The sequence below is a fragment of the Oncorhynchus mykiss genome, unplaced genomic scaffold (assembly GCF_013265735.2).
Source record: "Oncorhynchus mykiss isolate Arlee unplaced genomic scaffold, USDA_OmykA_1.1 un_scaffold_223, whole genome shotgun sequence".
NCBI lineage: Eukaryota > Metazoa > Chordata > Actinopteri > Salmoniformes > Salmonidae > Oncorhynchus > Oncorhynchus mykiss.
In genome coordinates, this window is record NW_023493692.1 from 324,886 (window position 1) to 348,672 (window position 23,787).

General features: G+C 41.3%; 2 protein-coding genes across 2 annotated transcripts; both read right to left on the reverse strand.

Annotated features, from left to right (window-relative positions):
- Positions 1-2,312: 2,312 nt before the first annotated feature.
- On the reverse strand, positions 2,313-8,114 carry LOC110495091 (gastrula zinc finger protein xLCGF3.1-like). The gene is made up of 2 exons (XM_036973165.1): positions 7,335-8,114; positions 2,313-3,114 (listed from the first exon to the last, which is right to left on the reverse strand). The coding sequence occupies exons 1-2, from the start codon at positions 7,669-7,671 to the stop codon at positions 2,456-2,458; spliced, it is 996 nt and encodes a 331-aa protein (XP_036829060.1). The 5' UTR covers positions 7,672-8,114; the 3' UTR covers positions 2,313-2,455.
- A 5,860-nt stretch (positions 8,115-13,974) lies between these two features.
- Positions 13,975-23,483, reverse strand: LOC110517975 (zinc finger protein 239-like). The gene is made up of 2 exons (XM_021595778.2): positions 22,693-23,483; positions 13,975-15,642 (listed from the first exon to the last, which is right to left on the reverse strand). Exons 1-2 carry the CDS (start codon positions 23,027-23,029, stop codon positions 14,900-14,902), a joined length of 1,080 nt encoding a protein of 359 aa, XP_021451453.2. The 5' UTR covers positions 23,030-23,483; the 3' UTR covers positions 13,975-14,899.
- Between the last annotated feature and the right edge of the window lie 304 nt (positions 23,484-23,787).

Consider the following 23,787-nt stretch of genomic DNA (forward strand, 5'->3'; position numbering starts at 1 on the left):
AGTACAGAGTCAATGTGGAGGCTATATACAGGGGGTACCAGTACAGAGTCAATGTGGAGACTATATACAGGGGGTACTAGTACAGAGTCAATGTGGAGACAATATACAGGGGGTACCAGTACAGAGTCAATGTGGAGGCTATATACAGGGGGTACTGGTACAGAGTCAATGTGGAGGCTATATACAGGGGGTACCAGTACAGAGTCAATGTGGAGGCTATATACAGGGGGTACCAGTACAGAGTCAATGTGGAGGCTATATACAGGAGGTACCAGTACAGAGTCAATGTGGAGGCTATATACAGGAGGTACCAGTACAGAGTCAATGTGGAGGCTATATACAGGAGGTACCAGTACCGAGTCAATGTGGAGGCTATATACAGGGTGTACCAGTACAGAGTCAATGTGGAGGCTATATACAGGGGGTACCAGTACAGGGTCAATGTGAAGGCCATATACAGGGTGTACCAGTACAGAGTCAATGTGGAGGCTATATACAGGGTGTACCAGTACAGAGTCAATGTGGAGGCTATATACAGGGTGTACCAGTACAGAGTCAATGTGGAGGCTATATACAGGGGGTTACCGGTACAGAGTCAATGTGGAGGCTATATACAGGGTGTACCAGTACAGAGTCAATGTGGAGGCTATATACAGGGGGTTACCGGTACAGAGTCAATGTGCAGACTATATACAGGGGGTTACCGGTACAGAGTCAATGTGGAGGCTATATACAGGGGGTACCGGTACAGAGTCAATGTGGAGACTATATACGAGGGGTACCAGTACAGAGTCAATGTGGAGGCTATATACAGGGCGTACCAGTACAGAGTCAATGTGGAGGCTATATACAGGGGGTACCGGTACAGAGTCAATGTGGAGGCTATATACAGGGGATACCAGTACAGAGTCAATGTGGAGACTATATACAGGGGGTACCAGTACAGAGTCAATGTGGAGGCTATATACAAGGGGGTTACCGGTACAGAGTCAATGTGGAGGCTATATACAGGGGGTACCAGTACAGAGTCAATGTGCAGACCATATACAGGGGGTACCAGTACAGAGTCAATGTGGAGGCTATATACAGGGGGTACCGGTACAGAGTCAATGTGGAGGCTATATACAGGGGGTACCAGTACAGAGTCAATGTGGAGGCTATATACAGGAGGTACCAGTACAGAGTCAATGTGGAGGCTATATACAGGGGGTACCAGTACAGAGTCAATGTGGAGGCTATATACAGGGGGTACCAGTACAGAGTCAATGTGGAGGCTATATACAAGGGGGTTACCGGTACAGAGTCAATGTGGAGGCTATATACAGGGGGTACTGGTACAGAGTCAATGTGGAGACTATATACAGGGGGTACCAGTACAGAGTCAATGTGGAGGCTATATACAGGGGGTACCGGTACAGAGTCAATGTGGAGGCTATATACAGGGGGTACCAGTACAGAGTCAATGTGGAGGCTATATACAAGGGGGTTACCGGTACAGAGTCAATGTGGAGGCTATATACAAGGGGGTTACCGGTACAGAGTCAATGTGGAGGCTATATACAGGGGGTACCAGTACAGAGTCAATGTGGAGGCTATATACAGGGGGTACCAGTACAGAGTCAATGTGGAGGCTATATACAGGGGGTACCAGTACAGAGTCAATGTGGAGGCTATATACAGGGGGTACCAGTACAGAGTCAATGTGGAGACTATATACAGGGGGTACCAGTACAGAGTCAATGTGGAGGCTATATACAGGGGGTACCAGTACAGAGTCAATGTGGAGACTATATACAGGGGGTACCAGTACAGAGTCAATGTGGAGACTATATACAAGGGGGTTACCGGTACAGAGTCAATGTGGAGACTATATACAAGGGGGTTACTGGTACAGAGTCAACGTGCGGGGGCACCGGTTGGTCGAGGTAATATGTACATGTACGTAGAGGTATTAAAGTGAATATGCACAGACAATTATAACAGAGAGTAGTAGCAGTGTAAACATGTGGGGGGGGGGGGGGGGGGGGGGGGCAATGCAAATAGTCTGGGTAGCCATTAGACGTTCAGGAGTCTTATGGCTTGGACCTAGACTTGGCACTCCGGTAAGGCTTGCCGTGTGGTAGTAGAGACAACAGTCTACGACATGGGTGGCTGGAGTCTTTGACAATTTTTTTGGGCCTTCCTCTGACACCGCCTGGTTTAGAGGTCCTGGATGGCAAGAAGCTTGGCCCCGGTGATGTACTGGGCCGTACGCACTGCCCTCTGTAGTGCCTTGCTGTTGGAGGCCGAGCAGTCGCCATACCAGGCAGTGAGTCAACCAGTTAGGATGCTCTCGATGGTGCAGCTGTCGAACCTTTTGAGGATCTGAGGACTCATGTCAAATCTTTTCAGTCTCCTGAGGGGGAATAGGCTTTCTCGTGCCCTCTTCACGACTGTCTGTTCTTTGTCCTACTGTTCAGCAACCTACATCCTTATCTCCTGTGTGTACTCTCTTATGTCTTCTCATGTGACCCAACCAGGAAAAACTCTTTTCACATTGGGAGCAGTGGTACGGCTTCTCCCCTGTGTGTATTATCTCATGCTGTTTCAATTGTCCTTTCAGCTTAAAACTCTTTCCACACTGGGAGCAATGATGAGGCTTCTCCCCTGTGTGTATTCTATCATGTATTTTCAGGCTCGCTAACAAGGAAAAATTATTTCCACACTTAGAGCATTGGAAAGGTTTATTTCGCTTCTCTCCTGTGTGTAATCTCTCATGCTCTTTCAGGTATTCTTTCCGGTTAAAACTCTTTCCACACTGGGAGCAGTGATAAGGTTTTTCCCCTGTGTGTATCATCTCATGTCTTTTCAGGCACCCTGATGAGAAAAAACTCTTTCCACATTGAGAGCAGTGATGAGGCTTCTCTCCTGTGTGTGTCCTCTCATGTCTTTTCATGCTCGCTAACAAGGAAAAACACTTTCCACACTGGAAGCATTGGAAAGGCTTCTCCCCTGTGTGTATTCTCTCATGTCGTTTCAGACACCTTAACTGGTTAAAAATCATTCCACAGTGGGAGCAGTGGTGTCGTCTTGCTGGTTTGGACGTCTCTGGTTTCTCCGAGTCTGGTCTTTCTCCTGCCAAAGACAGAGTGTTTATTTAAATAAAGACCTGAATGAAACCTCCACATGACACAACTCTCTTGCTAGGAGGTTGAATCCAAATCACATCCCTCAATAACCATAGGCCAGTTTACAAAAAATGTCTAATTTAAAAGAGTCTTGGTGTAATTTGAAAATCAAAAGATGCAGAGTTCCAACTAGAGTCCTGCTCTCATGGAATGTCATGTTGAGGCTGAGCAGAGCTCTATAATAATAGATAATATCATGTTTTTAGGCTGAGCAGAGCTCTATAATAATAGATAATATCATGGTTACAGGCTGAGCAGAGCTCTATAATAATAGATAATGTCATAGTTACAGGCTGAGCAGAGCTCTATAATAATAGATAATGTCATAGTTACAGGCTGAGCAGAGCTCTATAATAATAGATAATGTCATAGTTACAGGCTGAGCAGAGCTCTATAATAATAGATAATGTCATAGTTACAGGCTGAACAGAGCTCTATAATAATATATAATGTCATAGTTACAGGCTGAGCAGAGCTCTATAATAATATATCATGTCATAGTTACAGGCTGAGCAGAGCTCTATAATAATAGATAATGTCATAGTTACAGGCTGAGCAGAGCTCTATAATAATAGATAATGGCATGTTGAGGCTGAACAGAGCTCTATAATAATAGATAATGTCATAGTTACAGGCTGAGCAGAGCTCTATAATAATAGATAATGTCATGGTTGCAGGTTGAGCAGAGCTCTATAATAATAGATAATGTCATGTTTACAGGCTGAACAGAGCTCTATAATACTAGATAATGTCGTTTACAGGCTGAGCAGAGCTATATAATAATAGATAATGGCATGTTGAGGCTGAACAGAGCTCTATAATAATAGATAATGTCGTTTACAGGCTGAACAGAGCTCTATAATAATAGATAATGTCATGGTTACAGGCTGAGCAGAGCTCTATAATAATAGATAATGTCGTTTACAGGCTGAACAGAGATCTATCATAATAGATAATGGCATGTTGAGGCTGAACAGAGCTCTATAATAATAGATAATGACGTTTACAGGCTGAACAGAGCTCTATAATAATAGATAATGTCATGGTTACAGGCTGAACAGAGCTCTATAATAATAGATAATGTCGTTTACAGGCTGAGCAGAGCTCTATAATAATAGATAATGTCATGGTTACAGGATGAACAGAGCTCTATAATAATAGATAATGTCATGGTTACAGGATGAACAGAGCTCTATAATAATAGATAATGTCATGGTTACAGGATGAACAGAGCTCTATAATAATAGATAATGTCATGGTTACAGGATGAACAGAGCTCTATAATAATAGATAATGTCATGGTTACAGGATGAACAGAGCTCTATAATAATAGATAATGTCATGGTTACAGGATGAACAGAGCTCTATAATAATAGATAATGTCATGGTTACAGGATGAACAGAGCTCTATAATAATAGATAATGTCATGGTTACAGGCTGAACAGAGCTCTATAATAATAGATAATGTCATGGTTACAGGCTGAACAGAGCTCTATAATAATAGATAATGTCATGGTTACAGGCTGAACAGAGCTCTATAATAATAGATAATGTCATGGTTACAGGCTGAACAGAGCTCTATAATAATAGATAATGTCATGTTGACAGGCTGAACAGAGCTCTATAATAATAGATAATGTCATGGTTACAGGCTGAACAGAGCTCTATAATAATAGATAATGTCATGGTTACAGGATGAACACAGCTCTATAATAATAGATAATGTCATGTTTACAGGCTGAGCAGAGCTATATAATAATAGATAATGTCATGTTTACAGGCTGAGCAGAGCTATATAATAATAGATAATGTCATGTTTACAGGCTGAACAGAGATCTATAATAATAGATAATGGCATGTTGAGGCTGAACAGAGCTCTATAATAATAGATAATGTCATGGTTACAGGATGAACAGAGCTCTATAATAATAGATAATGTCATGGTTACAGGCTGAACAGAGCTCTATAATAATAGATAATGTCATGGTTACAGGCTGAACAGAGCTCTATAATAATAGATAATGTCATGGTTACAGGCTGAACAGAGCTCTATAATAATAGATAATGTCATGGTTACAGGCTGAACAGAGCTCTATAATAATAGATAATGTCATGTTGACAGGCTGAACAGAGCTCTATAATAATAGATAATGTCATGGTTACAGGCTGAACAGAGCTCTATAATAATAGATAATGTCATGGTTACAGGATGAACACAGCTCTATAATAATAGATAATGTCATGTTTACAGGCTGAGCAGAGCTATATAATAATAGATAATGTCATGTTTACAGGCTGAGCAGAGCTATATAATAATAGATAATGTCATGTTTACAGGCTGAACAGAGATCTATAATAATAGATAATGGCATGTTGAGGCTGAACAGAGCTCTATAATAATAGATAATGTCATAGTTACAGGTTGAACAGAGCTCTATAATAATAGATAATGTGGACTACAGTATTTCAATCAATGTCATAGGCTGCATTTGATCCATTGTTATTAATGTAGGTTATTAATGTAGGTTCGCCAGGTTCGATCCCGGGCTGTGTCCGGGGAGAAAAAGGAAACCAACAAAGTGCCGTAACTGCCAATATAAAGGAAACACTTGAGCAAACGAGGGATACGAAGTATTCGTTATGGTGTGATGTGCCTTTTACTGAGGAGTGGCTTTTGACTGACGACTCTACCATAAAGGCCTGATTTATAGGGAGTGCTGCAGAGATGGTTGTCCTTCTGGAAGGTTCTCCCATCTCCACAGAGGAACTAGAGCTTTGTCAGAGTGACCATCGTGTTCTTGGTCACCTCCCTGACCAAGGCCCTTCTCCAACAAATACTGAGCTACAGGTAACTGGTCAAATTTGATCCATTGTTATTAATGTAGGTTATTAATGTAGGTTCGCCAGGTTCGATCCCGCGCTGTGTCCGGGGAGAAAAAGGAAACCAACAAAGTGTCGTAACTGCCAATATAAAGGAAACCCCGACATAAAGTGTGTTGAGCCCCGACAACGGCTTCAGTGTGCCTTGGCCTTTAGGAGATTAAACACTTCATTAGAATTGTTTGGAAAATACTCTTCATAACTTGAATTTCTCCGAATGCTTTCATGATATTTAAATCCTAGGCATTTGGTTCCCAAATGGCAAGGAGGGATTTCTCTGATGGGCCTTGTCATTTCTGCCTTGATAAATGCTAGGCTTTTGGTTCCCAAATGGCAAGGAGGGATTTCTCTGATGGGCCTTGTCATTTCTGTCTTGATAATGCTAGGCTTTTGGTTCCCAAATGGCAAGGAGGGGTTTCTCTGATGGGCCTTGTCATTTCTGCCTTGATAATGCTTTGCTCAACTGTAAGGTTTGTTCAAATTTTACATTTGATTTTTCAATATTGCTATTTTTCCTTCTCTCTCTCTCTCATTATTACTTGAGGGTTCCCATGTTTTAGGTTATTCAGAAACAACGTCTAACTTTCTGATAAAGCCTAGAACTCAACAAAGTACTGAGTAAAGGGTCTGAATACTTCCCGAAAAACTAGTGTTTTTCCAATGTTGTAGTATGGGCATGTTATACATTACAATGTTAATGACAGTGGAATAGGTGTCAGACGTGACACATTTTCTATCATCCGATTTCGCTTCAACATTAACTGTAATATAGAAGTAGCAATTATGTTAACCCATATTTTAAATTGGCAGAATATGGTCATCACACTGGATTAATGATATACTGAAAACATATCAGACTCAATTAGATCGTCCTGTGCGTCATGACGTCATAAACACATCTTGGATTGATAATTTAACATTTCCTAAACAGCGCCAACAGTCTACTGCAGCCTCACTCTACCCGTGATGTCAAAGCAATTTATGATAAGGTGCGAAAATGAACTAAACGATTTGGTATCACTTTGATTACGGAAGATTAAATAAGTGTGAGGCAAACTGTTTGCTTGGAATAATTTGTAGCTGTCGTTTCTATCAGAGCATTAGAGAACATCCTAATCAGTTTCCCCTCCCAGAAAACACGCGGTACCATAAAGTGTTGTCACTTCGCTTAAAACAATTCACACGGAAGTTTTGCGAATTCCGGCTCACTTGACCGCAGTCTTGAACATGACACATTAGTTCAACAACTACAGAGTTTGTTCCACTGTTTTTAAAATAGCACTTACTAGCGTTAATCAGATCTCCAGTCTCCTCCAATGGGACAGTAATCTCCCCCTCCTCCTCCTCCTTCATTCCACAAACTGCATCCTCCTCCTTCACTCTAAAAGCTTCTTCCTCTTTCACGTCTTTCTCCTCTTCTTTCACTGTAACAGCCTCACCCTCTACTTCTTCTTTCACTGTAACAGCCTCATCTTCCTTCTCCTCTTTCACTGTAACAGCCTCCTCTTCCTTCTCCTCTTTCACGAGAACATCTTTCTCTGTCCAGCAGACCTCCTCTTCTTTAGCAGGGAGGGAGTAGCTTAGTGAGCTCATGGTCGAGGATGTTAGCAAGCTAGTTAGCATTAGCCGAGTGAGCCGAGCTAAACACGTAAATAGTAAATTAAATAGAGTAACTAGTAAATACGCAGACAGTGTGTTTAAAACACCGAGGTTAATATGAACCAAAATGGCCTAAAGCGCTTCAATGTTTTGGTTTTATGTTGGCTAGCACGCTACCGAGGTGGCTGAAGTGTTGTTGAAGAAAAAACATCCCGTCCCGTACATTATACGTCACGAATGAAGCATCACCTGAAAGACTCTCATCGCCACCTGCTGACTGGAGTGGGTAACACAGTTGAACAAAAACAACATTCTGGCAAAACAATGTAAACTAATAATTGTTAAATAACCAGTTATCTTACTTCTTACAGATAATAATTTCCTCTACGCAAATGTAGAGGCTGAATAGGGAGGGATAAGTACATTATTAACAAACCTGTTACAAATAAACCATGTTATGGCAAACCCTGTTATAAGATACCCCCCCCCCCCCCTCCCATAAATGACTACAGCTTTATACACGTTTTTTAAAGGTGACATAAGTAATGGCGAGAAACAATAAGAAACTCCCACACCGCTCCTGAAAGTGCCACCGCTCTCAATTAAACGTATCCGCCGCAAGGCCTTCGTCAGAGCTTTAGTGAGTTAAAAAAAAAAAATTGCACCCGTATTTAGACATAGCCACACCCACATCCGTTCCACGCATCCAATGGGGTTGGAGGGAAAACAAGCATCAGGAAAGAAGTGCTACCAAATATAACAACGTGCATTTCATAAATATTCTAATCCAGTGTGAACATAAACACTTCATAAACACGTCAACATAACACTTCATAAACACGTCAACATAACACTTCATAAACACGTCAACATAACATTTCATCAACACGTCAACATAACACTTCATCAACACGTCAACATAACACTTCATAAACACGTCAACATAACACAACATAACACTTCATCAACACGTCAACATAACACTTAATAAACACGTCAACATAACACTTCATCAACACGTCAACATAACACTTCATCAACACGTCAACATAACACTTCATCAACACGTCAACATAACACTTCATCAACACGTCAACATAACACTTCATAAACACGTCAACATAACACTTCATAAACACGTCAACATAACACAACATAACACTTCATCAACACGTCAACATAACACTTAATAAACACGTCAACATAACACTTCATCAACACGTCAACATAACACTTCATCAACACGTCAACATAACACTTCATAAACACGTCAACATAACACAACATAACACTTCATCAACACGTCAACATAACACTTAATAAACACGTCAACATAACACTTCATCAACACGTCAACATAACACTTCATAAACACGTCAACATAACACAACATAACACTTCATCAACACGTCAACATAACACTTCATAAACACGTCAACATAACACAACATAACACTTCATCAACACGTCAACATAACACTTAATAAACACGTCAACATAACACTTCATCAACACGTCAACATAACACTTCATAAACACGTCAACATAACACTTAATAAACACGTCAACATAACACTTCATCAACACGTCAACATAACACTTAATAAACACGTCAACATAACACTTCATCAACACGTCAACATAACACTTCATCAACACGACAACATAACACTTCATAAACACGTCTGTAAAACCAGGAGGAGGACATCGACCTATCCAGGAAGGTTCCATAAATCATTGGGTACAGCGCAGGAAAGAAACGTCAGAGTCGGCTGAGGTGGTGTGGCGGCATCAGTTCATGTTCACATTTACAACATAACATAACATGGGCATCACATCATTAAGACCTTTAGGGAATAATGTATGGAGGGTGAAAATATCAAAAAACATTCTCTTTTACTCAGAGTTATTTATATCTCCTCCCCTGTCTGATATCTAGACTTTCTCTACGCCACAAAATCTAAAAAGGTAGATGTTTTTGGTCATTAAAATGTTCTGGATAATCCCTGTCGTTTCTTCTAGTTTAAATTTTATGTTCACAAATTCTGTTTGAGAGACAGAGGTTTTACCAACATAACACAGCCAACTACATAACACAGCCCACAACATAACACAGCCCACAACATAACACAGCCCACAACATAACACAGCCCACAACATAACACAACCCACAACATAACACAGCCCACAACACAACACAACACACTACATAACACAGCCCACAACATAACACAACCCACAACATAACACAACCCACTACATAACACTACATAGCACAGCCCACAACATAACACAGCCCACAACATAACACAACCCACAACATAACACAACCCACTACATAACACTACATAACACAGCCCACAACATAACACAACCCACAACATAACACAGCCCACAACACAACACAGCCCACAACATAACACAACATAACACAGCCCACAACATAACACAGCCCACAACATAACACAGCCCACAACATAACACAGCCCACAACATAACACAGCCCACAACATAACACAACCCATAACACAACCCACAACATAACACAGCCCTCAGCATAACACAACCCACAACATAACACAGCCCACAACATTACACAACCCACAACACAACACAGCCCACAACATAACACAACCCACAACATAACACAGCCCACAACATAACACAACCCAACACAACCCACAACATAACACAGCCCACAACATAACACAGCCCACAACATAACAAAACACAACCCAACACAGCCCACAACATAACACAACCCACAACATAACACAGCCCACAACATAACACAACCCATAACACAACCCACAACATAACAAAGCCCACAACATAACACAACCCATAACACAACCCACAACATAACACAGCCCACAACATAACACAACCCATAACACAACCCACAACATAACACAACCCACAACACAGCCCACAACATAACACAACCCATAACACAACCCACAACATAACACAACCCACAACATAACACAACCCACAGCATAACACAGCCCACAACACAACACAGCCCACAACACAACACAGCCCACTACATAACACAACCCATAACACAACCCACAACATAACACAACCCATAACACAGCCCTCAGCATAACACAACCCACAACATAACACAGCCCACAACATTATACAACCCACAACATAACACAACCCACAACATAACACAGCCCACAACATAACACAACCCAACACAACCCACAACATAACACAGCCCACAATATAACACAGCCCACAACATAACACAGCCCACAACACAACACAGCCCACAACATAACACAGCCCACAACATAACACAACCCACAACATAACACAACCCACAACACATCCCACTACATAACACAGCCCACAACATAACACAACATAACACACCATAACACAACCCACAACATAACACAGCACACAACACAACACAGCCCACAACACAACACAACCCACAACATAGCACAGTCCACAACATAACACAGCCCACAACATAACACAGTCCACAACATAACACAACATAACACAGCCCACTACATAACACAGCCCACAACATAACACAGTCGACAACATAACAAAACATAACACAGCCCACAACATAACACAGCCCATAAAACAACCCACAACACAGCCCACAACATAACACAACCCACAACATAACACAACATAACACAGCCCACTACATAACACAACATAACACAACATAACACAACATAACACAGCCCATAACACAACCCACAACACAGCCCACAACATAACACAACCCACAACATAACACAACATAACACAGCCCACAACATAACACAGCCCACAACACAACACAGCCCACAACATAACACAACCCACAACATAGCACAACATAACACAACATAACACAACCCACAACATAACACAGCACATAACACAGCCCACAACACAGCCCACAACATAACACAGTCCACAACACAACCCACAACATAACACAACCCACAACATAGCACAACCCACAACATAACACAGCCCACAACACAACACAACACACTACATAACACAGCCCACAACATAACACAACCCACAACATAACACAACCCACTACATAACACTACATAGCACAGCCCACAACATAACACAGCCCACAACATAACACAACCCACAACATAACACAACCCACTACATAACACTACATAACACAGCCCACAACATAACACAGCCCACAACATAACACAACCCACAACATAACACAGCCCACAACACAACACAGCCCACAACATAACACAACATAACACAGCCCACAACATAACACAACCCATAACACAACCCACAACCCACAACATAACACAGCCCTCAGCATAACACAACCCACAACATAACACAGCCCACAACATTACACAACCCACAACACAACACAGCCCACAACATAACACAACCCACAACATAACACAGCCCACAACATAACACAACCCAACACAACCCACAACATAACACAGCCCACAACATAACAAAACACAACCCAACACAACCCACAACATAACACAGCCCACAACATAACACAACCCACAACATAACACAGCCCACAACATAACACAACCCATAACACAACCCACAACATAACACAGCCCACAACATAACACAACCCATAACACAACCCACAACATAACACAACCCACAACATAACACAGCCCACAACATAACACAACCCATAACACAACCCACAACATAACACAGCCCACAACATAACACAACCCACAACACAACACAACATAACACACCATAACACAACCCACAACATAACACAACCCACAACATAACACAGCCCACAACACAACACAGCCCACAACACAACACAACATAACACACCATAACACAACCCACAACATAACACAGCCCACAACACAACACAGCACACAACACAGCCCACAACATAACACAGCCCACAACACAACACAGCACACAACACAACACAGCCCACAACATAACACAGCCCACACCATAACACAACCCACAACATAACACAACCCACAACACAACACAACACAACATAACACAACATAACACAACCCACAACATAACACAGCCCACAACACAACACAGCACACAACACAACACAGCCCACAACACAACACAACCCACAACATAACACAGCCCACAACATAACACAACCCAACACAACCCACAACATAACACAGCCCACAACACAACACAGCACACAACACAACACAGCCCACAACACAACACAACCCACAACATAACACAGCCCACAACATAACACAGCCCACAACATAACACAGCCCACAACATAACACAGCCCACAACATAACACAGTCCACAACATAACACAACATAACACAGCCCACAACATAACACAGCCCATAAAACAACCCACAACACAGCCCACAACATAACACAACCCACAACATAACACAACATAACACAGCCCACTACATAACACAACATAACAAAACATAACACAGCCCATAACACAACCCACAACACAACCCACAACATAACACAACCCACAACATAACACAACATAACACAGCCCACAACATAACACAGCCCACAACACAACACAGCCCACAACATAACACAACATAGCACTACATAACACAACATAACACAGCCCACTACATAACACTACATAACACAACATAACACAACATAACACAACCCACAACATAACACAGCACACAACACAGCCCACAACATAACACAGCCCACAACACAGCCCACAACATAACACAGCCCACAACACAACCCACAACATAACACAACCCACAACATAGCACAACCCACAACATAACACAGCCCACAACATAACACAGCCCACAACATAACACAGCCCACAACACAACACAACATAACACAACCCACAACATAACACAGCCCACAACATAACACAACATAACACAGCCCACAACATAACACAGCCCACAACATAACACAACCCACAACATATCACAACCCACAACATAACACAGCCCACAACACAACACAGCCCACAACACAACACAACCCACAACATAACACAGCCCACAACACAACACAGCCCACAACACAACACAACCCACAACATAACACAGCCCACAACACAACACAGCCCACAACACAACACAACCCACAACATAACACAACCCACAACATAACACAACTCGACCAGCTTCATGAGGTAGTCACCTGGAATGCATTTCAATTAACAGGTGTGCCTTGTTAAAAGTTAATTTGTGAAATTTCTTAATGCGTTTTGAGCCAATCAGTTGTGTTGTGACAAGGTAGGGGGGAAGACAGCCCTATTTGGTAAAAGACCAAGTCCATATTATGGCAAGAACATCTCAAATAAGCAAAGAGAAGCAACAGTCAATCATTACTTTAAGACATGAAGGTCAGTCCATCATTACTTTAAGACATGAAGGTCAGTCCATCATTACTTTAAGACATGAAGGTCAGTGAACCCGGAACATTTCAACCATTAAAGGAAAAGAGAAAAACAAGAAATATTCTCAATCAAAAACAACAGTCAAAGCCTCTATATTCTCTCATGAAAAACTCCCTAGAAAGGCCAAAACATAGGAAGAAACCTAGAGAGGAACCAGGCTATGTGGGATGGCCTGTCCTCTTCTGTCTGTGCCGGGTGGAGATTATAACAAAGCCTCTATATTCTCTCATGTGATTTCAGGTCCTCTAACACACATCAATAAAAGCTTGATGATGAGTTGGTTATTTGAATCAGCTGTGCTAGGGCACAAACCAAAACCTGCCCCCCAGAAAACACATCCACAAACACAATACTTTATAATACATGCAGGAGGGGAAACACTGGAAAGTCAATACACAAGACACAATCAGAGTCTCTGGGGACTACTGTCCCACCATGTATTGGGACTTCATCTGTCCTCTGTTCCACTGTTCAGCCTTCATCTGTCCTATGTCCTACTGTTCAGCCTACATCTGTCCCACTGTTCAGTCTTCATCTGTCCTACTGTTCAGCCTACATCTGTCCCACTGTTCAGTTTACATCTGTCCTATGACCCACTGTTCAGCCTACATCTGTCCTATGTCCCACTGTTCAGCCTACATCTGTCCTATGACCCACTGTTCAGCCTACATCTGTCCTATGACCCACTGTTCAGCATACATCAATCCTATGACCTACTGTTCAGCCTACATCTGTCCTATGTCCCACTGTTCAGTCTACATCTGTCCTATGACCCACTGTTCAGCCTACATCTGTCCTATGACCCACTGTTCAGCAGCCTTTATCTGTCCCATGTCCCACTGTTCAGCAGCCTACATCCTTATCTCCTGTGTGTATTCTCTCATGTCTTCTCATGTGTCCTAACCAGGCAAAACTCTTTTTACATTGGGAGCAGTGGTAGGGCTTGTCTCCTGTGTGTATTCTCTCATGCTCTTTCAGGTGTTCGTTCCGGTTAAAACTCTTTCCACACTGGGAGCAGTGATGAGGTTTTCCCCCTGTGTGTGTTCTCTCATGTCTTTTCAGGCACCCTGATGCGGAAAAACTCTTTCCACACTGGAAGCATTGGAAAGATTTATCGCCTGTGTGTATTCTCTCATGCATTTTCAGGTCCCCTAACTGGTTAAAACCCTTTACACAGTGGGAGCAGTGGTACGGCTTCTCTTGCTTCTGCACTGTGTGTATTCTTTCATGCTCTTTCAGGGATTCTTTCCGGTTAAAACTCTTTCCACATTGGGAGCAGTGGTAGGGCTTCTCCCCTGTGTGTATCCTCTCGTGCACTTTCAGGTGTCCTAACTGGGTAAAACTCTTTCCACACTGGGAGCAGTGATGAGGCTTCTCTCCTGTGTGTGTCCTCTCATGTCGTTTCAGGCTCGCTAACAAGGAAAAACTTTTTCCACACTGGGAGCATTGGAAAGGCTTCTCCCCTGTGTGTATTCTCTCATGTCGTTTCAGGTCCCTTACATGGTTAAAACCCTTTCCACAGTGGGAACAGTTGTGTTGTTTTGCCGGTTTGGACGTCTCTGGTTCCTCTGAGTCTGGTCTTTCTCCTGCCAAAGACAGAGTGTTTATTTAAATAGAGAACTGAATGAAACCTCCACAACTCTCTTGCTAGGAGGTTAAATCTAAATCAGATCCCTCAATAATTTAAAATAAAAGATGTAGAGTTCCAACTAGAATCTTGCTCTCATGGAATGTTGTGTTTTTAGGCTGAGCAGAGCTCTATAATAATAGATAATGTCATGTCTTCAGGCTGAGCATAGCTCTATAATTATAGATAATGTCATGTTTATAGGCTGAGCAGAGCTCTATAATAATAGATAATGTCGTGTCGTTAGGCTGAGCAGAGCTCTATAATAATATACAGTGCCTTGCGAAAGTATTCGGCCCCCTTGAACTTTGCGACCTTTTGCCACATTTCAGGCTTCAAACATAAAGATATAAAACTGTATTTTTTTGTGAAGAATCAACAACAAGTGGGACACAATCATGAAGTGGAACGACATTTATTGGATATTTCAAACTTTTTTAACAAATCAAAAACTGAAAAATTGGGCGTGCAAAATTATTCAGCCCCTTTACTTTCAGTGCAGCAAACTCTCTCCAGAAGTTCAGTGAGGATCTCTGAATGATCCAATGTTGACCTAAATGACTAATGATGATAAATACAATCCACCTGTGTGTAATCAAGTCTCCGTATAAATGCACCTGCACTGTGATAGTCTCAGAGGTCCGTCAAAAGCGCAGAGAGCATCATGAAGAACAAGGAACACACCAGGCAGGTCCGAGATACTGTTGTGAAGAAGTTTAAAGCCGGATTTGGATACAAAAAGATTTCCCAAGCTTTAAACATCCCAAGGAGCACTGTGCAAGCGATAATATTGAAATGGAAGGAGTATCAGACCACTACAAATCTACCAAGACCTGGCCGTCCCTCTAAACTTTCAGCTCATACAAGGAGAAGACTGATCAGAGATGCAGCCAAGAGGCCCATGATCACTCTGGATGAACTGCAGAGATCTACAGCTGAGGTGGGAGACTCTGTCCATAGGACAACAATCAGTCGTATATTGCACAAATTTGGCCTTTATGGAAGAGTGGCAAGAAGAAAGCAATTTCTTAAAGATATCCATAAAAAGTGTTGTTTAAAGTTTGCCACAAGCCACCTGGGAGACACACCAAACATGTGGAAGAAGGTGCTCTGGTCAGATGAAACCAAAATTGAACTTTTTGGCAACAATGCAAAACGTTATGTTTGGCGTAAAAGCAACACAGCTCATCACCCTGAACACACCATACCTACTGTCAAACATGGTGGTGGCAGCATCATGGTTCTGGCCTGCTTTTCTTCAGCTGGGACAGGGAAGATGGTTAAAATTGATGGGAAGATGGATGGAGCCAAATACAGGACCATTCTGGAAGAAAACCTGATGGAGTCTGCAAAAGACCTGAGACTGGGACGGAGATTTGTCTTCCAACAAGACAATGATCCAAAACATAAAGCAAAATCTACAATGGAATGGTTCAAAAATAAACATATCCAGGTGTTAGAATGGCCAAGTCAAAGTCCAGACCTGAATCCAATCGAGAATCTGTGGAAAGAACTGAAAACTGCTGTTCACAAATGCTCTCCATCCAACCTCACTGAGCTCGAGCTGTTTTGCAAGGAGGAATGGGAAAAAATGTCAGTCTCTCGATGTGCAAAACTGATAGAGACATACCCCAAGCGACTTACAGCTGTAATCGCAGCAAAAGGTGGCGCTACAAAGTATTAACTTAAGGGGGCTGAATAATTTTGCACGCCCAATTTTTCAGTTTTTGATTTGTTAAAAAAGTTTGAAATATCCAATAAATGTCGTTCCACTTCATGATTGTGTCCCACTTGTTGTTGATTCTTCACAAAAAAATACAGTTTTATATCTTTATGTTTGAAGCCTGAAATGTGGCAAAAGGTCGCAAAGTTCAAGGGGGCCGAATACTTTCGCAAGGCACTGTATATTGTAGACTACAGTATTTCAATCAATGTCATAGGCTGCATTTGATCCATTGTTATTAATGTTTTGTTGGTGGCCCACTCTTTGATGGTAAACACATCTTACAGACTGTGACATTCTAGTGTTAGCACGAGTTTAATCGGACTCCGTACGCCAGAGTCACATAGTATCCCTTTAACAATTCCTATATTTAAAAACAACATATTCAATGTAAAACTTGAGCAGAACGTGTGGGGGGATTGGGGGATTTTAACCAAATGTCATCCATAGAAGAAGTGTCCTTTGAGGGGAAGGATTGTTGCCATGTATTCAGGTCCAAAATGATCCATGGGGCCTCCCGAGTGGCACAGCGGTCTAAGGCACTGCAGTGCTTGAGGCATCACTACAGAGCCAGGTTCGATCCCGGGCAGAGTCCGGGGAGAAAAAGGAGGTAAAAAAAATGATCCATTGGTAAGGAAATTAATAATAATGGCTACAGGTAACTGCCCAAGTAAAGGAATCCCCAACATAAAGAGTCATAATTACCAAAATAAAGGAATCCCCAACATAAAGAGTCATAATTACCAAAATAAAGGAATCCCCAACATAAAGAGTCATAATTACCAAAATAAAGGAATCCCCAACATAAAGAGTCATAACTACCAAAATAAAGGAATCCCCAACATAAAGAGTCATAACTACCAAAATAAAGGAATCCCCAACATAAAGAGTCATAACTACCAAAATAAAGGAATCCCCAACATAACGAGTCATAACTACCAAAATAAAGGAATCCCCAACATAAAGAGTCATAATTACCAAAATAGTAGGAAATGTAACCAATCACAGCCCTTCTTTGACCTGCAGAGGGCAAGATTTTTTAATACATTTTTTACATTCATTATGTTGGTACGGCTTACCAAATGGATCATATCTCTAAAAGTAGCAGAGATTCAACTCTGAATCTTTGACATGTCCATAGAGTATATTATGCTCAACAATAGATTGAAAAATTAGGTCCCAAAAAATTGTATTATTTCAATATTAATGATTATATGTTTCAATATGAATAAATACATGTAAGAAATGTAAAGCAGGTGTCTAATGACACCAATTCCCATCTTTGAATTTTTGCTTTGCAGCATCTACAGATTAAACATTATGGAGTCTTAAAGGAGGACTGTAACATCTAATGATGAAACATTATGGAGTCTTAAAGGAGGACTGTACCATCTAATGATGAAACATTATGGAGTCTTAAAGGAGGACTGTAGCATCTAATGATGAAACATTATGGAGTCTTAAAGGAGGACTGTAGCATCTAATGATGAAACATTATGGAGTCTTAAAGGAGGACTGTAGCATCTAATGATGAAACATTATGGAGTCTTAAAGGAGGACTGTAGCATCTAATGATGAAACATTATGGAGTCTTAAAGGAGGACTGTAGCATCTAATGATGAAGCATTATGGAGTCTTAAAGGAGGACTGTAGCATCTAATGATGAAACATTATGGAGTCTTAAAGGAGGACTGTAGCATCTAATGATGAAACATTATGGAGACTTAAAGGAGGACTGTAGCATCTAATGATGAAACATTATGGAGTCTTAAAGGAGGACTGTAGCATCTAATGATGAAACATTATGGGGTCTTAAAGGAGGACTGTAGCATCTAATGATGAAGCATTATGGAGTCTTAAAGGAGGACTGTAGCATCTAATGATGAAACATTATGGAGTCTTAAAGGAGGACTGTAGCGTCTAATGATGAATCATTATGGAGTCTTAAAGGAGGACTGTAGCATCTAATGATGAAACATTATGGAGTCTTAAAGGAGGACTGTACCATCTAATGATGAAACATTATGGAGTCTTAAAGGAGGACTGTACCATCTAATGATGAAACATTATGGAGTCTTAAAGGAGGACTGTAACATCTAATGACGAAACATTATGGAGTCTGAAAGGAGGACTGTAGCATCTAATGATGAAATATTATAGAGTCTTAAAGGAGGACTGTAACATCTAATGATGAAACATTATGGAGTCTTAAAGGAGGACTGTACCATCTAATGATGAAACATTATGGAGTCTTAAAGGAGGACTGTAGCATCTAATGATGAAACATTATGGAGTCTTAAAGGAGGACTGTAGCATCTAATGATGAAACATTATGGAGTCTTAAAGGAGGACTGTAGCATCTAATGATGAAACATTATAGAGTCTTAAAGGAGGACTGTAGCATCTAATGATGAAACATTATGGAGTCTTAAAGGAGGACTGTAGCATCTAATGATGAAGCATTATGGAGTCTTAAAGGAGGACTGTAGCATCTAATGATGAAACATTATGGAGTCTTAAAGGAGGACTGTAGCATCTAATGATGAAACATTATGGAGACTTAAAGGAGGACTGTAGCATCTAATGATGAAACATTATGGAGTCTTAAAGGAGGACTGTAGCATCTAATGATGAAACATTATGGGGTCTTAAAGGAGGACTGTAGCATCTAATGATGAAGCATTATGGAGTCTTAAAGGAGGACTGTAGCATCTAATGATGAAACATTATGGAGTCTTAAAGGAGGACTGTAGCGTCTAATGATGAATCATTATGGAGTCTTAAAGGAGGACTGTAGCATCTAATGATGAAACATTATGGAGTCTTAAAGGAGGACTGTACCATCTAATGATGAAACATTATGGAGTCTTAAAGGAGGACTGTACCATCTAATGATGAAACATTATGGAGTCTTAAAGGAGGACTGTAACATCTAATGACGAAACATTATGGAGTCTGAAAGGAGGACTGTAGCATCTAATGATGAAATATTATAGAGTCTTAAAGGAGGACTGTAGCATCTAATGATGAAACATTATGGAGTCTTAAAGGAGGACTGTAGCACCTAATGATGAAACATTATGGAGTCTTAAAGGAGGACTGTAAAATCTAAAGATGAAACATTATGGAGTCTTAAAGGAGGACTGTAACATCTAATGATGAAACATTATGGAGTCTTAAAGGAGGACTGTAGCATCTAATGATGAAACATGGAGTCTTAAAGGAGGACTGTAGCATCTAATGATGAAACATTATGGAGTAGGCAAAGAGTGTCTTTTTCAAAAATATGAGTTTCTGTGCACCGGGACCCCGGGTTACCTGAACGAGCACCGGGACCCCGGGTTACCAGAACGAGCACCGGGACCCCGGGTTACCTGAACGAGCACCGGAACCCCGGGTTACCAGAACGAGCACCGGGACCCCGGGTTACCTGAATGAGCACCGGGACCCCGGGTTACCAGAACGAGCACCGGGACCCCGGGTTACCAGAACGAGCACCGGGACCCCGGGTTACCTGAACGAGAGCATCAGAATGGTCCTTGAGTATCGTTTCCTGTCCAGCCCCGTTAAGGTGATGCTGAACGAGCACCGGGACCCCGGGTTATCAGAATGATAGCATCAGAAAGGTCCTTGAGTATCGTTTCCTGTCCAGCCCCGTTAAGGTGATGCTGTGCTTCATAGAACCGTAAGCAGCAGTCATCGTTAGAAGTGGATTGGCAGTACAGGGTGATTCCACACCATCATGGTTCGAATAATGTGTGTGGTATCTCTGCCAAATTCTCACATAGAAACTTAAAACGGGGCGGAAATATGTTTTACATTTGTATCACAAACCCTTTTCTGACAACATCAGGATGAAAGTGGGTCATTTTAGGCCAAAACATGCCCCCCCCTCCTGTAAGACCCTGTGATCCATGAACGACACAGACAACATCCCGTCATTATGATCCTTATAATGTGCTCTAACACGTCGAGTATGGCTACATTCTGAAATGCACATTTTCACATAAATCTATTCAATCTTAAACGTTAATATTAATTAGGGAAGCGTGATATATCGGTAAGAATATATTTTTTTAAATCGGCCAATATTAACTAAAAATGCCAAAAAAACGATGTCAAAGATGACCTACATACCTATATAACGTAGGTAGATGACCTACATACCTATATAACGTAGGTATATGACCTGTATAACGTAGGTAGATGACCTACATACCTATATAACGTAGGTGTATGACCTGTATAACGTAGGTAGATGACGTAATCACGCCACGAAAAATACAGCGCTACACAGAACAAAAGCAGAAAAATACTAAGCGCACACTTCATCTACCTACGTCACTTCCAACAACTGAACAAGTTCATGTCCAGTAGTCATTTGAAAGTGAAATACATTTTCAGCGAGACAACTCAAGGAAGAGAGGCCACGGACCGACTGAGCTGAAACTTCCCTGCTTCTATGATGTATGATGAAATCCTGGTTGAGAATGAAACGACTGAACAAATTAACAACAAAACAGCACAGCACAGTAAGTGAAAAAAATAGGTTTTAATTATGTTTTTACTGGTAATGGGGACATACGTAAATGCCAACAAAATAACCTTTCGGTCAGTGTGTTTGTTTAAACTATTGAACTGTATTAGAAGGCTTAAAAGGCCGCTAAAATGTTTAGTATCGGTAATAGGTAAAGGTTTTTTTGGGCAAAGAAAATAACGGATATCGGGACAAAAATGTAATATCGGTGCATAATATTAATATCGCAAAAGTAGCCTTTTGATTTCACTTATTTGTACACATATGGGCTGGAACAAGACTTGACAAATGTCCAGGGTCCCTGGTACTTTAAAAGGGTATCACCCATTTTATAAATATACTTAAAACAAATATAAACCATGTAAAGTGTTGGGTCCCACCTTTCACGAGCTGAAATAAAAAGATCCCTGAAAAACTTGTATTGCAGATAATGCTGATCGAGATGTTTAAAGAGCATCCGACTCGGTCTCCGCATCAGAAAACACGCGGTACCATAAAGCGTCGTGTATTCACATTGGAAAATTAATGTCGTTTTGGTGTCCCCAAAATGCAATAACAACTTTCGGAATGATCTCGGTGTAAGAAAATGCAGGCGGAAACAGAAGAGTGGGTGGCTTGACAGCGTTTTTGCGAATGTCGGCAGTCTTTAACACGACACATTAGTAACACAGTTCAACAACTACACAGTCAGAAAAACTCTGGACAGAAACAGTCTGATAGAAACACAGTGTTTTTAAAATAGTACTTACTCGTGTTAATCAGATCTCCAGTCTTCCCTTCCTCCTCCAACGTGACAGTTATCTCCCCCTCCTCCTCCTCCATTCCAAAAACTGCATCCTCCTCTTTCACTCTTAAAGATTCTTCCTCTTCTTTCACTGTAACTTCTTCCTCTTTCACGTCTTTCTCCTCTTCTTTCACTGTAACAGCTTCACCCTCTACTTCTTGTTTAACTGTAACAGCCTCACCCTCTACTTCTTGTTTAAATATAACAGCCTCCTCTTCCTTCTCCTCTTTCACGAGAACATCTTTCTCCGTCCAGCAGACCTCCTCTTCTTTAGCAGGGAGGGAGTAGCTTAGTGAGTTCATGGTCGAGGATGTTAGCTAGTAAGCTAGTTAGCATTAGCCGAGTGTTACTTAGCCAGATAGCTAATAACGTAAATGCTAAATTAAAATGCCTATTTACTAGTTAACGTTACTCTGACAGTGTGTTTAAAACACTGAGGTTAATATACTTTGCCTAAAGAGCTTCAATGTTGTGGTTTTATGTTGGCTATAGCACGCTACCGAGGTGGATGAATTGTTGTTGTTGAAAAAACATCCCGTCCCGTAAATTATACGTCACGCAAGAAGCATCACCTGAAAGTCTCATATCGCCGCCTGCTGACTGGAGTGGGTAACACAGTTGAACAAAAACATTCTGGAAAACAACGTAAACAAATAATTGTTAAATAACCAGTTCTCTTACTTCTTACAGATAATTTCCTTTACGCAGATATAGAAGCGGAATAGAGATTTGTACATTATGATAAATCCTGTTATAGTAAACCCTGTTATAGTCAACCCTGTTATGATCAACCCTGTCATGATCAACCCTGTCATGATCAACCCTGTCATGATCAACCCTGTCATGGTCAACCCTGTTATAGTAAACCCTGTTATAGTAAACCCTGTTATGATCAACCCTGTCATGATCAACCCTGTCATGGTCAACCCTGTTATAGTAAACCCTGTTATAGTAAACCCTGTCATGAATAAACCCTGTCATGATCAACCCTGTCATGATCAACCCTGTCATGATCAACCCTGTCATGATCAACCCTGTCATGGTCAACCCTGTTATAGTA

What these genes read in the sequence shown, in the direction of transcription:
- LOC110495091 (XM_036973165.1), bottom strand. Translation starts at nt 7,671, where the DNA reads ATGCTAACTAGCTTGCTAACATCCTCGACCATGAGCTCACTAAGCTAC. An exon ending in TGGAGATCTGATTAACGCTA is followed by an intron (nt 3,115 to 7,334) that starts GTAAGTGCTATT and finishes TGTCTTTGGCAG; the next exon opens with GAGAAAGACCAGACTCGGAG.
- LOC110517975 (XM_021595778.2), bottom strand. Translation starts at nt 23,029, where the DNA reads ATGAACTCACTAAGCTACTCCCTCCCTGCTAAAGAAGAGGAGGTCTGC. An exon ending in TGGAGATCTGATTAACACGA is followed by an intron (nt 15,643 to 22,692) that starts GTAAGTACTATT and finishes TGTCTTTGGCAG; the next exon opens with GAGAAAGACCAGACTCAGAG.